Here is a 12,964-nt window from a genome sequence, read left to right on the forward strand (position 1 = left end):
GTTTTATTTAGATATTGCTGATAGCACTATGAACATCAGAAATCAATAATATTATATTTAGCTGTTGAAATCAAATATTGCCTATCATGTTCCTTCCAGGAGTTTGAATAAGCCCCGAGGTTATCTGCACCTAGCAAAACAGTAGTACTGCTTTATGGAAACTCAAAACCACAGCCTTGTGGTTAAGCTTGTGGTTAAGCTTAAGTCAGCACTAATTTAGTCCACAGCAGATATGATAAAACTAGACAAAACTGCAACATAAACACCTCCTGCACCAAACATTTACCCCTGCTGAATATCCCCCAGATGCAAACTTCCTTGTTAAATTGCCATGTAAAATTCTGTTCACTGTTTAAAGACAAACTTTAAAAAACGACACTTCATTTTAAAAAGCTGCTTCCCCTCTGTGTCTGGAAGAGCAGCTATAGCTAAATAATGCTGCATCTTTTTTTTGCCTCACGAATAACTTGCCAAAGAATGTAAACTGATTCTGGTTTTTCCAAGACATTGGCTTCAATTATATGAACCGCAAAAGTATCCTTTGTGTATCTGAAGAAGTGAGCAAGCACATGAAAGCCTATACCAAGAACAAACTTAGTTGGTGTCTAAGGTGCTACTGGACAATTTTTTTTATATGTTTATTCTTTGCAATGTTACACTTTGATGTTTCTTTAGAACACATTTGTTCTTCCTTTTTAAAGTGAGTTCAGAATAATGATTGATGGTTAAGTTGGCCCAAGACATTTTGCTGCCTGAGGCAAAAAAGATGATCCACACACACCAACTGCATGCAGGTGTGGCTTGCCCAGTGGAGCAGAGCTGCCACAATAGCTTCTGGGTAGCAGTATCACTTGCCACACACTGGTAGGGGTGAGGCACCAGCAAGGCTGGGGCTGTGTGGATGCATAGGTGGGAACACTGGATTGGCTCTACCAGTGTGGCTGCACAGCACCAACCTTGCTGCCATCTTGCCCCTTCCCATCCCTGTAAGCAGCAGTGATGCTCCTATCTGGAAGCTATCATTGCAGCATCACCCTGTCAGGTAAATGCATAGAATTATGAACTGTTCCTGATTCCGTGTTCAGAAGCAGACTGGACTAGCAGTGGAATTCTACTTCAATATTGGCATCCTCCACTGCACCTGAGGATAACAGGCCTAAGTGCAGGGGTTGCATGACAAGCCACATGACACACCCAGTTCTGTCTTCCAACAGAGGAGAGAGAAGGGTGTTGAGAAGGAATGGTTGGATGGTGGTAGCTCCCATTGCTCTAATTCCAGCATCTGCCGCCCAGTGGTGGAGTTGGCCATGTTCCCAGAAGCAGTTTTGCATGTGTTCATTCATAAGTGCCTTTTCTCTTGTTCTTCATAAATATGCATGGAAATCTGCATTTTTTGTTACTTATTTCCTCACAGGACACACATTTTTTTACATATCTTTAGATAAAATATACCTTTTATCCCAAAATATATGATTTTGTGTGCACTTTGGCCTAAAGTACACAATTTAATAGGCTTTTTGGTAGTTCTTTGAGCTGAGAACAGTACCACAATGTTTGGAGGAGTGTGACAACCAAAGGATAACTTTGTTTCAATTTGTACATCTGGTTGCTTTGCTTAAAAAATGCAAATGAAACAGAATTCTTAAGCATTCCTAGTTCAGAACATCCGAGAGTTCCTAAAAACCCACCTTCTACGTATGACCTATTAGCAAGAGGACATACTTGCTTTCCATTTGAAAGTGTTAAGGTACTCAAACCTGCAATGGGTCCTGAGGCATTCACCCTTTGTGTCAGAGGTGAAGAACCTCAGGCCTAGGAGCCATATGTGGTCTTCCAGGCCTATCAGATTCACAGGACTCTCCCTAAGCCACACCCACTCCCTGGTCACATACCCTCTTCACAGGCCACACCCCTCACTGGCCCTGCCCATCCCCTAAAAGCTTCCATATTTGGGGTCTTCCTGCTGTTTCTGCCACTGAATTGTCTCTGCCTCACCATGCCCAGACTTCCCTCCAGCCTCTAGCTCCCTGGCCTGGCAAAAGTACTATGATGACCTGGTATGCACCAGGCCCTGATAGCCAGCTAAGGCTTTCTGGGGGAGGGGAAGGAAGCCACTTTCCTGCTCTTTCACTAATTTTCCCAGTTCTGCAGCAGCAGAGTCACAAATTCTTTTCACAGCCCGCCTTTTCCTGGCCCTTTAAGGCTTATTGCACTTGCAGGTATTACAGGCTCAAAATGAATTGGTCCAAATCACTAGTTATTAGGGGCAGAAATGAGGCTATTCTTGAGGGGGGGGGATGTTTTCTGATAGAATAATTTCTGTGCAAAAATAAGGCATATTCTTCAGTCTCTTCCTTCACTCCTCTAGGCCCCATGGGTACGTGAGTGGCAGCTGGTTCCCTTCAGTGTTACAAACACAAAACCTGCAGACTAGGGATGAATATTTATGTGTGTTCCTGTCAAGTTTGCAGCCAAAGATCTCAGGGTTTGGGTATCATATGGATCTTTGCATTTAATTTTCAAGATTTCTCTGCACTGGACTGCAGAGCTGGATATGGTGCCTGGGGGATGGGAGTGGTTGCAAGTTGCAGAGGTACAATTGCCATTGATTGAACAATTAGCAATTCTTTGAAAAGATGCTGGAGCTCATATCTTCAAGATTTGGATTCTACAGCCCTAGGAACACGAGGTGGCTCAGTGTATTGGCAAACATGTTGTTGTTTAGTCCTTTAGTTGTGTCCGACTCTTCGTGACCCCATGGACCAGAGCACGCCAGGCGCTCCAGTTTTCCATTGCCTCATGCAGTTTGGTCAGACTCATGTTTGTAGCTTCGAGAACACTGTCCATCCATCTCGTCCTCTGTCGTAAGAGAGTCTGTGTACTGGTCCAGTAAACGCTTCCGCTGCGCAACCAGCAACAGTTCTCTTTGCAGAGCATTAATTAAGTCCAGTGCAGAGATTCTTGTTGCAGTACAACCTTCAGTGTCTCAGCAGCAAAGAAATAACAACACAGGGAAGCCTGTCTTTCCAAAGACAGGTTTATTGCAGAAAGATAACAGAAACACCTCCGGAGCTTTCAGACATTTTTGCTTCACGTCCCAGGCAGAGAAAACAAACACTCTTTATATACTGAGCAACTTAACAACTTAACGAGCTTGACTACTTAAAGTCACATGACATTGCTAACTTGCCAGCGTCTTAGGTTTCACACCCTAACATGTTGTCCCCTTCTCCTTGTGCCCTCAATCTTTCCCAACATCAGGGTCTTTTCCAGGGAGTCTTCTCTTCTCATGAGGTGGCCAAAGTATTGGAGTCTCAGCTTCACGATCCGTCCTTCCAGTGAGCACTCAGGGCTGATTTCCTTAAGAATGGATGCGTTTGATCTTCTTGCAGTCCATGGGACTCTCAAGAGTTTCCTCCAGCACCATAATTCAAAAGCATCAATTCTTCGGCGATCAGCCTTCTTTATGGTCCAGCTCTCACTTCCATACATCACTACTGGGAAAACCATGGCTTTAACTATACAGACCTTTGTTGGCAAGGTGATGTCTCTGCTTTTTAAGATGCTGTCTAGGTTTGCCATCGCCTTTCTCCCAAGGAGCAGGCGTCTTTTAATTTCGTGACTGCTGTCACCATCTGCAGTGATCATGGAGCCCAAGAAAGTAAAATCTCTCACCGCCTCCATTTCTTCCCCTTCTATTTGCCAGGAGGTGATGGGCCCAGTGGCCATGATCTTAGTTTTTTTGATGTTGAGCTTCAGACCATATTTTGTGCTCTCCTCTTTCACCCTCATTAAAAGGTTCTTTAATTCCTCTTCACTTTCTGCCATCAAGGTTGTGTCATCTGCATAACCTTGGCAAACATACATGTAGCCTATTGTTGGTTATTCCTAGTGTAGTGACGCAGCTTGGGCTGAGAGTGCTGGGATCATGGATTTAGCCTGCACTTTATATATGGTAATAAAATGTGGCATGATACTTTGCACCACATGTGATCCCACACCCCTTCCCACACCTACCTACCCACTACTGTGCAGAGTAAAGCACATCTAAGTACTATTGATTTTGGAATGACTTACAGGTACAAAGCCTTCTTTGCCTTTCTAAAAGGTTTTTATTTTGTCCCTTTGCAATGGATTCTTGTGTTCTGTGCAATGTACCTTATCAGGCTTCTCATGTCTAAGTTTTTTTAATGTCCTGTATTCCAGTAAATGTTTTTTTCCCATCCACCTATTAGCAGCACAGAAACACTCGTGCCATCCTCAGTATTCCTTAATGCACATTTCTGCACAGTACTGGTGGGGATTTTACCTGTTCTGCCAGCAGAAGGTATTGGTATTACCACAGAAAAATGTACCACCCCTGTTGGTAAGGATCACAGCTATTTTCAAAGAGCTCTAAGTTTTGAACTATATGTACACATTGGCAGTCTGATGTTTTTTACAGTAGGAAGTGATGTTGTATACTTAGGGATGCCATACATCTGGATTTCCCCAGACATATACGGAATACTTTTCTGTCCAGATTTTCACTGTTTGAAATATGGCAACCCTAGTATACTTTTCATGTAACTGCTGTGTCCATGTAAGATAAGTTTACTGTGTGTGCACCGCATAGGCCCATAGTTTATATGGTTACAAGCAGAGGCGTCGCAAGGTGGGTGTGTTGGGTGTGGTCTGCAAGGTGGGTGTGTTGGGTGTGGTCCGCCCCGGCTGCCATCTCTGAGGGGGGTGACAAAATGTTGTGCGGCACTCAGCGTCTGTGAGAGACAGTGTGGCTTTTGCGTGCACAGGCTTCCCACTGCCAAAATGTTCCCCAGAAAAGCTCAACAATTCTGGCTCTCCCCAAAAGAGTCAAACCATTATTGCAGGCTGGTTATAAATGGGGGAGAGGTTACAAGATATTTTCCACACCGGGTAACACCTGACCTTGCTACGCCAATGGTTACAAGTTTGTGGGGTTCCTGGACTCCCCTCCTAATTCTGGGATGCCAGATACTGAATGAGAGACAGACTTTGGTCATCTTTCATCATATGGTGCTCTGTACAAAGCCAAAATTTGGTGACCTGAAATGGATCTTCTCAATTATGGATCTTCTCAATTTTGTGCTGTTTCGTCTTGGCACCCTTTGTGGGGGAACCACCTGCACCTCCCTGAATCCAGCGCTGATTGAATTTAGCATGTTGAAATACAAGCCAGGGGCCAGCCTGGTGATAGCATACTAATGATGAGTCGTTAGCTGGGACAAAGGGAGTGGCTTAGTGCCAGAGAGCAAATGGGTGGGGCCTCTTTCACAACTCAGAATTATTTATGAAGACAAACCGTTTCTGAAGTAGAGTTTTAGAGTTGGAAGGAGAGCAGTTGTATTCAGGACAAGAGTTTTTGCCTGATGTAAGCAAGAGGAAAGATAGTTGCATTTTGTGAGCTGGAAAAAGCAGGTGTCAGAGCAATGTGGGCTGACTGTCTAACCCTCTCAGTGTGTAATGCTGAAAGCCCCTCCATCATAGCTCAGGTGGTATATATTTGTCAATAAACCATATTATCATAAAGACACCACACTCTCCACCATGCCTCATTGCTAAAGGAAACACAAACCCCGGGTAAGTGCCTCACCCCTGGAATCTCACACTGCTCAGAGATGTGGTGTGATATTTTTGCTACAATATCAATATCAGATTTGACTGTTAAGCAACTTTCACTGTCTCCTTCATTGTGCCCGTTATTAGATTGGCAAAAGTAGCTACTAAGCCACGCAAAATGCCTCTCTGCAGCAGTGAGGAGGGAATTTTCCATTTACTTGAAAGCCCTTGGCATAATTTCCACCTCTTAATGCTGATTTTGGGCCCCTGGCTTACATCTCGGCTCACTTTTCCCACCACTACTTCTCTGTGTATGGATTTTAAGGAGTTTTCGTAATTGTCAGTGCTAAAGTTTACTGGTCATAAAACCCCAGAAAGCATTGATTGTGACTTGGGTAAACCAAGTAGCATATAAAATCTTACAGCAGTTCAGCCTGAAAAGAGTTTTATGAGGGATGAATTTACCAGGAGCAGCAAGGGGCCTGCAAGATGGCTGCCATCCCATTTTCTACCCTTTTCTGCCAAAATAAAATAAGAGGAGTGAGAGTGAGATGTTCTCTGTACTGTAGCCATCAGTTAAACTTTGCTGCCTTTAGATATGGTCTGTTCAATACATTGTGGAATGAAGAGCATCACTTCAAATGAAGGGAGATGCCAGCGGTCCTAGAAAAGATTTGGAAGCATCTTCGAAACAAATAGCTTTGTGAGTCTGCTACAGAAAAAAGTAACCTAGTGTCTTGCGGTACCTGAAAGATTAAAAGGTGTATTATGGCATAAGTCTTAATGGACTAGAATTCACTTTGTCAGATGCATGAAGTGTTATATTCAGTTGTGTGGCCACACATGCAGATGTGGGTGGAGGTTATAGATGGAGCCATATTCCCATGAGTTGCAAAAAGTGCGGTCTGTGAAAATTCTGTGTGAAGCTTAAGATAAGCTAAGTGACCATTCATAACACAAGTAATTGGGGATAACACAATCACCCTAGCTTTGCTATGTTAATTAACACCTGTTGTAAGCCTGGAAGGTAGAAATTATTGTCTCATAGCCAAAAGAGACAATAATTGCATGGATTACAAATTTTTGAAAAATTGCCACACAGCATGGAAGGAGGGTGTGTGTTTTATTGGAACCACAATGCACAAAGAGGGGACAATTAACTATTTCCTCCCCAATCACAGAACACCAACATTAAACTGCAATCAGCATTGGAAGCAAGCTCCATTAGTGCCAATGGGAACCTTTTTGTAATACTAATTATGGTGGAGGGCCATTTTTGTCAGACATGGGTGGGGAAGGATTAAAACTTTGCCGTCCCAATGAAAATGATTAAATTCCATACAAGTATTGTTGGGATATCTGAGAAATGATCCTCTAGGTAATTTCTGTTCCCATTTTCCATTTCAATCCTCTCTGGTTTAGTTTCATTCCTCATTTCATTGTCAGCTCCTTCTAATCTTGTCAATTTTGTATCTATTTTTCCTTTAATACTTCTATTTTTCATTGAATGACTTTTGTTTGCTCTGTAATCATCTGCTTAAGAATGCCCACAGTAAGCAAGGACCCTGAAGATCTTGTTCTTTCTTCCAGTTCTTCCATAAGATCAGGAAAAAATTGCATTACATTAGAACATAGAATAATTTGAAATACTAAAACAGATTAAATTTCACATAGACGATGGGCCTTGTGGTATGTTCTGGGTAGGAACTAGGACAATGTAGAGATATGAGAGGTGTTCAGCATTTTTTCAGTATACAGTGGTGATTATGTATATGACCATTACCGGACACAGTATTTGCCCAAAGTGAATCTGGTGCATGGAATGCTCTTGTCTGATCTCGATGGTGGGGTCAAAACTTATTGAAGTGGAATTTCTCAAGGGTCTTCTGACTGTGGGTCTAGATAATGATGTCCTCAATGAAGAGGAGGGTACAGAAGCTTGAAGAAGTGTTGTTCTGAATCAGCCACAGAGCATATTATTAAACAATGTGAATACTCACAGCAGTGCTTTTGACTGGATGATGTAGGGAAACTGTTCAACATATCAAATTAAGACGGGGATTAGAATCCCCTTTACTCAAAATCCATTATGTGAAGAAAGTGAAGGCAGCAGAGGGAATTAACGCAGACATACTGATTCTGCAGGGGGCTTGTGGATATGGAAAATACTTCCCAGAAGTATTTGTAAACTTCTGTCTTCCCCTTTAGGAAAATGTGCAAAACATTCTTAAGAAATCATTATCTTGCATTAACATTTTTGATTCATGAACTTATAACTTGAAGCTCTTGCAATAGATCATACTATTTCTTTGAGAAATTATTTCCATAAAATGCTATAATGTTTAGTAGGAAGACGAGTCACTGTATTTTTTCAATTCCACTTCAATGCCAGGCAATTTTAAATTTACATAAATTAAAATGGATGATACATGTGGATCTCACTGATTTAGATTGTAGACCAGATGTAGACAACCTCTGGAGTTCCAGATGTTGCTGAAGTTCAACTCCAATCATTCCTGGTCACCAGCTCTTATTGTTGGGAGTTGAAGTTCAGCAACATTGGGGGGGGGAGTTTCCAACACCTGTTTCAGACCATGCCAGCTGAATGTTCAGAGAATCATTAGGACCAAGTAGGCTTTCAGATGATGTTGCTAGTTTTAGTTCCAGTGTAATTATGGTGTCCCTTCTGTATCAGCTGTATTTTTCTATATTCTTTATTATTACCTTTGGGTCCCAGAAGAGAACGGCAAGTAAAATGTCGGTCATGATCATGAGTGGAAGGGAGTTTGTATATACTAAAGACTCATGAGGTTGTATGTAATATATTGTACTTCTGTTTACAAACATTCATTGCACCCCCCACTGCACACACAATGAGACCCCAACAAGTATGAGATAGGCCATTCAGTTTTGGGGAAAAGTTTTGCCCCCTTACTGTACCAATATCCTCAAATGCAGCAGTTTACTTTCCTCCCTAGAAAAAAAATGGCAGCAATCAATTTATATAGGAGAAAGTAAAAAGGTGGACTAATGGATATTGTTATGGATGTCTAAACTTGCTCCCTGAGACTGGCAATGCCAGTGGACTCAGCCAATGGGAATCGTGAGCATTCCACATAGAATCATAGAATTGTAGAGTTGGAAAGGACCCTGAGGATCATTTCAGTCCAACTCTCTGCAATGCGGGAATATATAGCTGTTCCATATGGGGACCAAACCTGCAACCTTGGCATTGTCATATTCTCTAAGCATCTGAGCTATCCAGGATGTCTAAGCCTACTTATACTTGCATAGCTGCATTTCTTCATCTGCATACCACTATTATAAGTTAGAATGTTCTTTTGTGTGTAGATTTTTTTTAAATGGCTAGTCATTCCATCTGCCATCTCAGGATTGGCAATCACATTTGAAGATAACTTCAACAGTGTAGTAGAAAATATTTTTCTATTTAGGGAAAATTTTTGCTCTGTGTCAGCTTTAAAACAAATATTACAGTTGAAATACATTGTATGTGGTTGCAAATGCAGCAGGTGATTTCACTGTTTCCCCTGCTTTGGTTTTGAATTCCCCTGCTTTGGTAGTGGAATCGCTGTACCGCTTTTTAATTCAGCCTCTTGTCTCTTTGGCAGTAGAAAGTGTTACAGTGAAAATATCAAATAAAGCTACTGCATTGTGCATGGTTCTCCTTCATGAACATGTATAGCTTTCTTATGCATGGCATGCTGTGGCCTGGTTGCCAACATGCCATTAAAGCTCTGAAATAACTACCAACTTGATATCCCAGAAAATCTGGTTCTTTCTCAAATAACCACTGACAAAACAACTTGAGAGCTTTTCTTTCTCTCTTTTTCTCCAGTTCCAAAACCCAAATGCTTTCTCACCACCTTTCCGCTTTGGGACAGTTCCTAATGGCAGTACAGAGAGGAACATTCGCAACAATTACGAACTGATGCACGCCTACATGGTGAAGTTCAACCAAAGATCGGTGGGAGATGCGCTATCCTCATTAAAGACAGGGTGAGATTGCCTTTTCTAAGGTTGCTAATGTAAACCTGTGTGTGTAATTCTCTTGGGATTTTGAAGAACCTTCTCCCTAATATTCCTGCTGCTAAAACATTGCATATAATCCATTTACCACAACGTTGTCAAGAACAATTTATCTCATCAATTAGTATTATTTTTTGTTCTTTTTGGTTAGATATGTGCAAGTAATATAACAGTGATTCTTCCCCTTCTTGCATCAATGCAGACTTTCTGAAAAGCAGATTAGCTGGTGGAAATACTGCCTTAAGCTGCAATGCAATAGTTGTGGCCAGACATCACCTAAAATTCTTTATTATTGAAATAACTATGATATTATCTTAATCCCTAATGTTAATTGCTATATAAAAATATTAGTTAGTTGGGGATCCTAACTACTTTTATATGAGGGCTGCATCTTTTCCACACACATACTATACTTGTGTAAACTCACAGGTAGCCCTATTCCATTGATTCAGCTCGTGTTCTGTATGTGCGTATGAACTGGGAGCAGGACTACACTGACTAACCCTGCTCTTGATGACACAGGTGTTTTATGAAGGAGTCTAGATCATCAGTGACAGAATAGCAATTTTCTGAGTAAAAACCAGTTGTGGAGAATCACAGCACCTCTTTGGGGTCTTCTATGTTCAATAGCTGTCATTTTTGCATACAACGAATATATTTCCATTATGCCTTTGGCATCTGCACATAAAGCACAAATGTCCGCAAGGAAGAGGCCTTCACATGTCACGCTGTGCCTCAAAGGCTTCCTCCCTGCAGATGTGGATACTAGGGTACAGCTAGTCAGTGCACATTTTATAATGGGAGAGGGTAAGGGCTCCACTTATGCTTTGCTGCAAGGCATGATTCAGGTTGCCTGAATAGAACTTTTAAATTCTTGGGTGCCAGGGAACTATGACTGAACCATTTTGCAAAGGCTCCATAAAACTTCTGCACCTATGTAAATGGCTTGCCATGTGACTTAAGTTATTTCTCAACAAATTTCTTTTTGGGGGCAGCTGCTGCTGTCCCAGAAACCTTCTGACCCACCTGGCGAGCTATGATTTTTCCATTACATTTGAGGTTATTAATTCCTATCTCTCCTCTTCCTCCTCTACATTGCCCAGAAATCAGATTATTCTACTGGTGGAGGGAGGACTGCTTATACACAGTTTGTTCCCTGGAGAATGCAAATTAAAGTTTTTATTTGTCATGCTAGGCTGCTACTCACCTGATAACCTGGAACAAGTAAGGATAATTTCCAGGTGAACAGACAGGGGAGCTTTGGGTCTATTTTTCTTGTTTGAGGGGGAGGGGAAGGGAATATCACTATGCCATCCTTTCTACTCATATAAAGACAAACTACACATTATGTAAATCCATGTGGAAATATTTGAGCAATGAAGACAAGAAATGCTTCATGGTGCAACAGAACAAGGCAGCAATTCTATCTTTGAATGCTTCAAAATGTAGCTGGTGCAAACACACCCTTATTGCTGGGACTAGTAATTTATTTTTCCAATTGGGCACTGATTCTTTTTGTTCTTTCTTTCATTTGAGGTTAGTGGGACACCATAAAGCTAACATTACTGCCCTCATAGGGAGACATAACTTGGTCTCCTAACCACTTGTCATCTTTAAAGATGCCTATGGGATTCTTCCCATAAGCACGGGTCCTGGCTGAAGCTAATTTGAGTAATTACATTTTGGTTAATGCTATCTTTCCAGCTGCTTGGTTGGGGAAATGGTCTGCTTTGCTTTCTTAATTCACAACATAGTTACGGTAGAAATGCTGCTGAATTCACAAGCTGAAGAAGAAAGCGTTGTTCAGTCATAAATGAAATGCATGGGCTGCATAGGCATCTTTAAATCGAAGTTAACTAAATTGTGGCCCTCCAAATGTTGCTAGACTCCCATCATCTCTGACCATTGGCCATACTGTCTGTTTAGATCCATTGGAAGATGTTGCAGATTTGTGTGGTGATGCCTTCATCTCAATGTTGATTGTGCCCAAGCAATTGTTTAGCCTGGCTTCCTCTGTGTTTGGTTACCTGAGGTCACATGGGAGTTCTCAACTTCCTTCAGCATCACATGATTTAGGTCTGCACAGACTCTTCTCTTTACTTCATTCTCTCTTGTTTCTTGACATCATGCAGGAAGTTGGATGCTTTTATTTATGATGCAGCTGTGCTAAACTACATGGCTGGCAGAGATGAAGGCTGCAAGCTGGTGACAATTGGGAGTGGGAAGGTCTTTGCTTCAACGGGCTACGGCATTGCCATCCAGAAGAATTCAGGCTGGAAGCGGCAAGTGGATCTGGCAATCCTACAGCTCTTTGGTGATGGTAAGTGATCTGGATGAGGAACTAGGAGTGCGTCTCCATTGAGTGAAGCTATTATCCCCTACTTACCACTAATGCTAAGACAACAACAACAACTAGTCAGCAGCAATGCTATCATTTTTTTGTTACTCACCTGTACTATGAATTTCTGGTGTATTGTGGCTATTCTACTTTGTAGCTATTATTTATTTATTAAAAATAAATTTATATGTGGACCCACCACCCCACTGCCCCAGTATAGTTTTCCGGCTAGGTAAATCCAACATAAGTGGAAATGAAATTTGAGGACTGGAGGGTTAGGGAGGATCAGTTCTATTTTTCTAGAAAAAGAGGTGCCAGAACTCACCATGAATGCCTCCCTTGTTCTCTTAGAATGGCAATGGCACCCACCAGAGAGGTGCTGGAACTGAGCTCCAGTGAGGTCCAGCTGAAAAACAAGCCCCGGGGAGCATCTTTCCTTTCTAAATAGTGGCTCATGAGAGGAAAAGCTGTGCTTAAAACTCACCCACTGTTCACTCTGCTTCCTTCCCACCCATCTTTTCCAGGTGAGATGGAGGAGCTAGAAGCTCTCTGGCTCACTGGCATCTGCCATAATGAGAAGAATGAGGTAATGAGCAGCCAGCTGGACATTGATAACATGGCCGGAGTCTTCTATATGTTGGGAGCAGCCATGGCCCTCAGCCTCATCACCTTCATCTGTGAACATCTCTTTTATTGGCAATTCCGCCACTGCTTCATGGGCGTTTGCTCTGGCAAACCTGGCGTTGTCTTCTCCATCAGCAGGGTGAGTACTTTCAGCCTCAAGGAAAGAAAGCCACCATCACGACCGTTCCCTCCATCCAAGCCAACTCAGGCCTGGAGCTTTATTATTCAGCAATTTTATCTACTATGCTTCTAGACCTCAAACTAGCCTTTCTCATTACTTCCCCTTGTGCCTATGGCTGTCATTGATGGCCTCTATGTAAGAGGCATTTGGCCTTGAGAGAGAAAATCTAGGAAAAGAAAATGGAACTTTGAAAGGTT

General features: G+C 42.1%; 1 protein-coding gene across 13 annotated transcripts in view; it reads left to right on the forward strand.

Moving 5' to 3' along the window:
• The window catches only part of GRIN2B (glutamate ionotropic receptor NMDA type subunit 2B), a 298,063-nt gene that overhangs the window by 277,976 nt on the left and 7,123 nt on the right, over nucleotides 1-12,964 (forward strand). For all 13 annotated transcript variants that reach the window (XM_081879276.1, XM_081879287.1, XM_081879286.1 and 10 more), the window contains 3 exons: nucleotides 9,434-9,594; nucleotides 11,757-11,944; nucleotides 12,487-12,725. In XM_081879276.1, the coding sequence (XP_081735402.1) occupies nucleotides 9,434-9,594; nucleotides 11,757-11,944; nucleotides 12,487-12,725 (588 nt within the window). The remainder of the gene's footprint in view (nucleotides 1-9,433; nucleotides 9,595-11,756; nucleotides 11,945-12,486; nucleotides 12,726-12,964) is intronic.

Source organism: Podarcis erhardii (assembly GCF_964252035.2).
Source record: "Podarcis erhardii genome assembly, chromosome: 10".
In the NCBI taxonomy this organism is placed as follows: domain Eukaryota; kingdom Metazoa; phylum Chordata; class Lepidosauria; order Squamata; family Lacertidae; genus Podarcis; species Podarcis erhardii.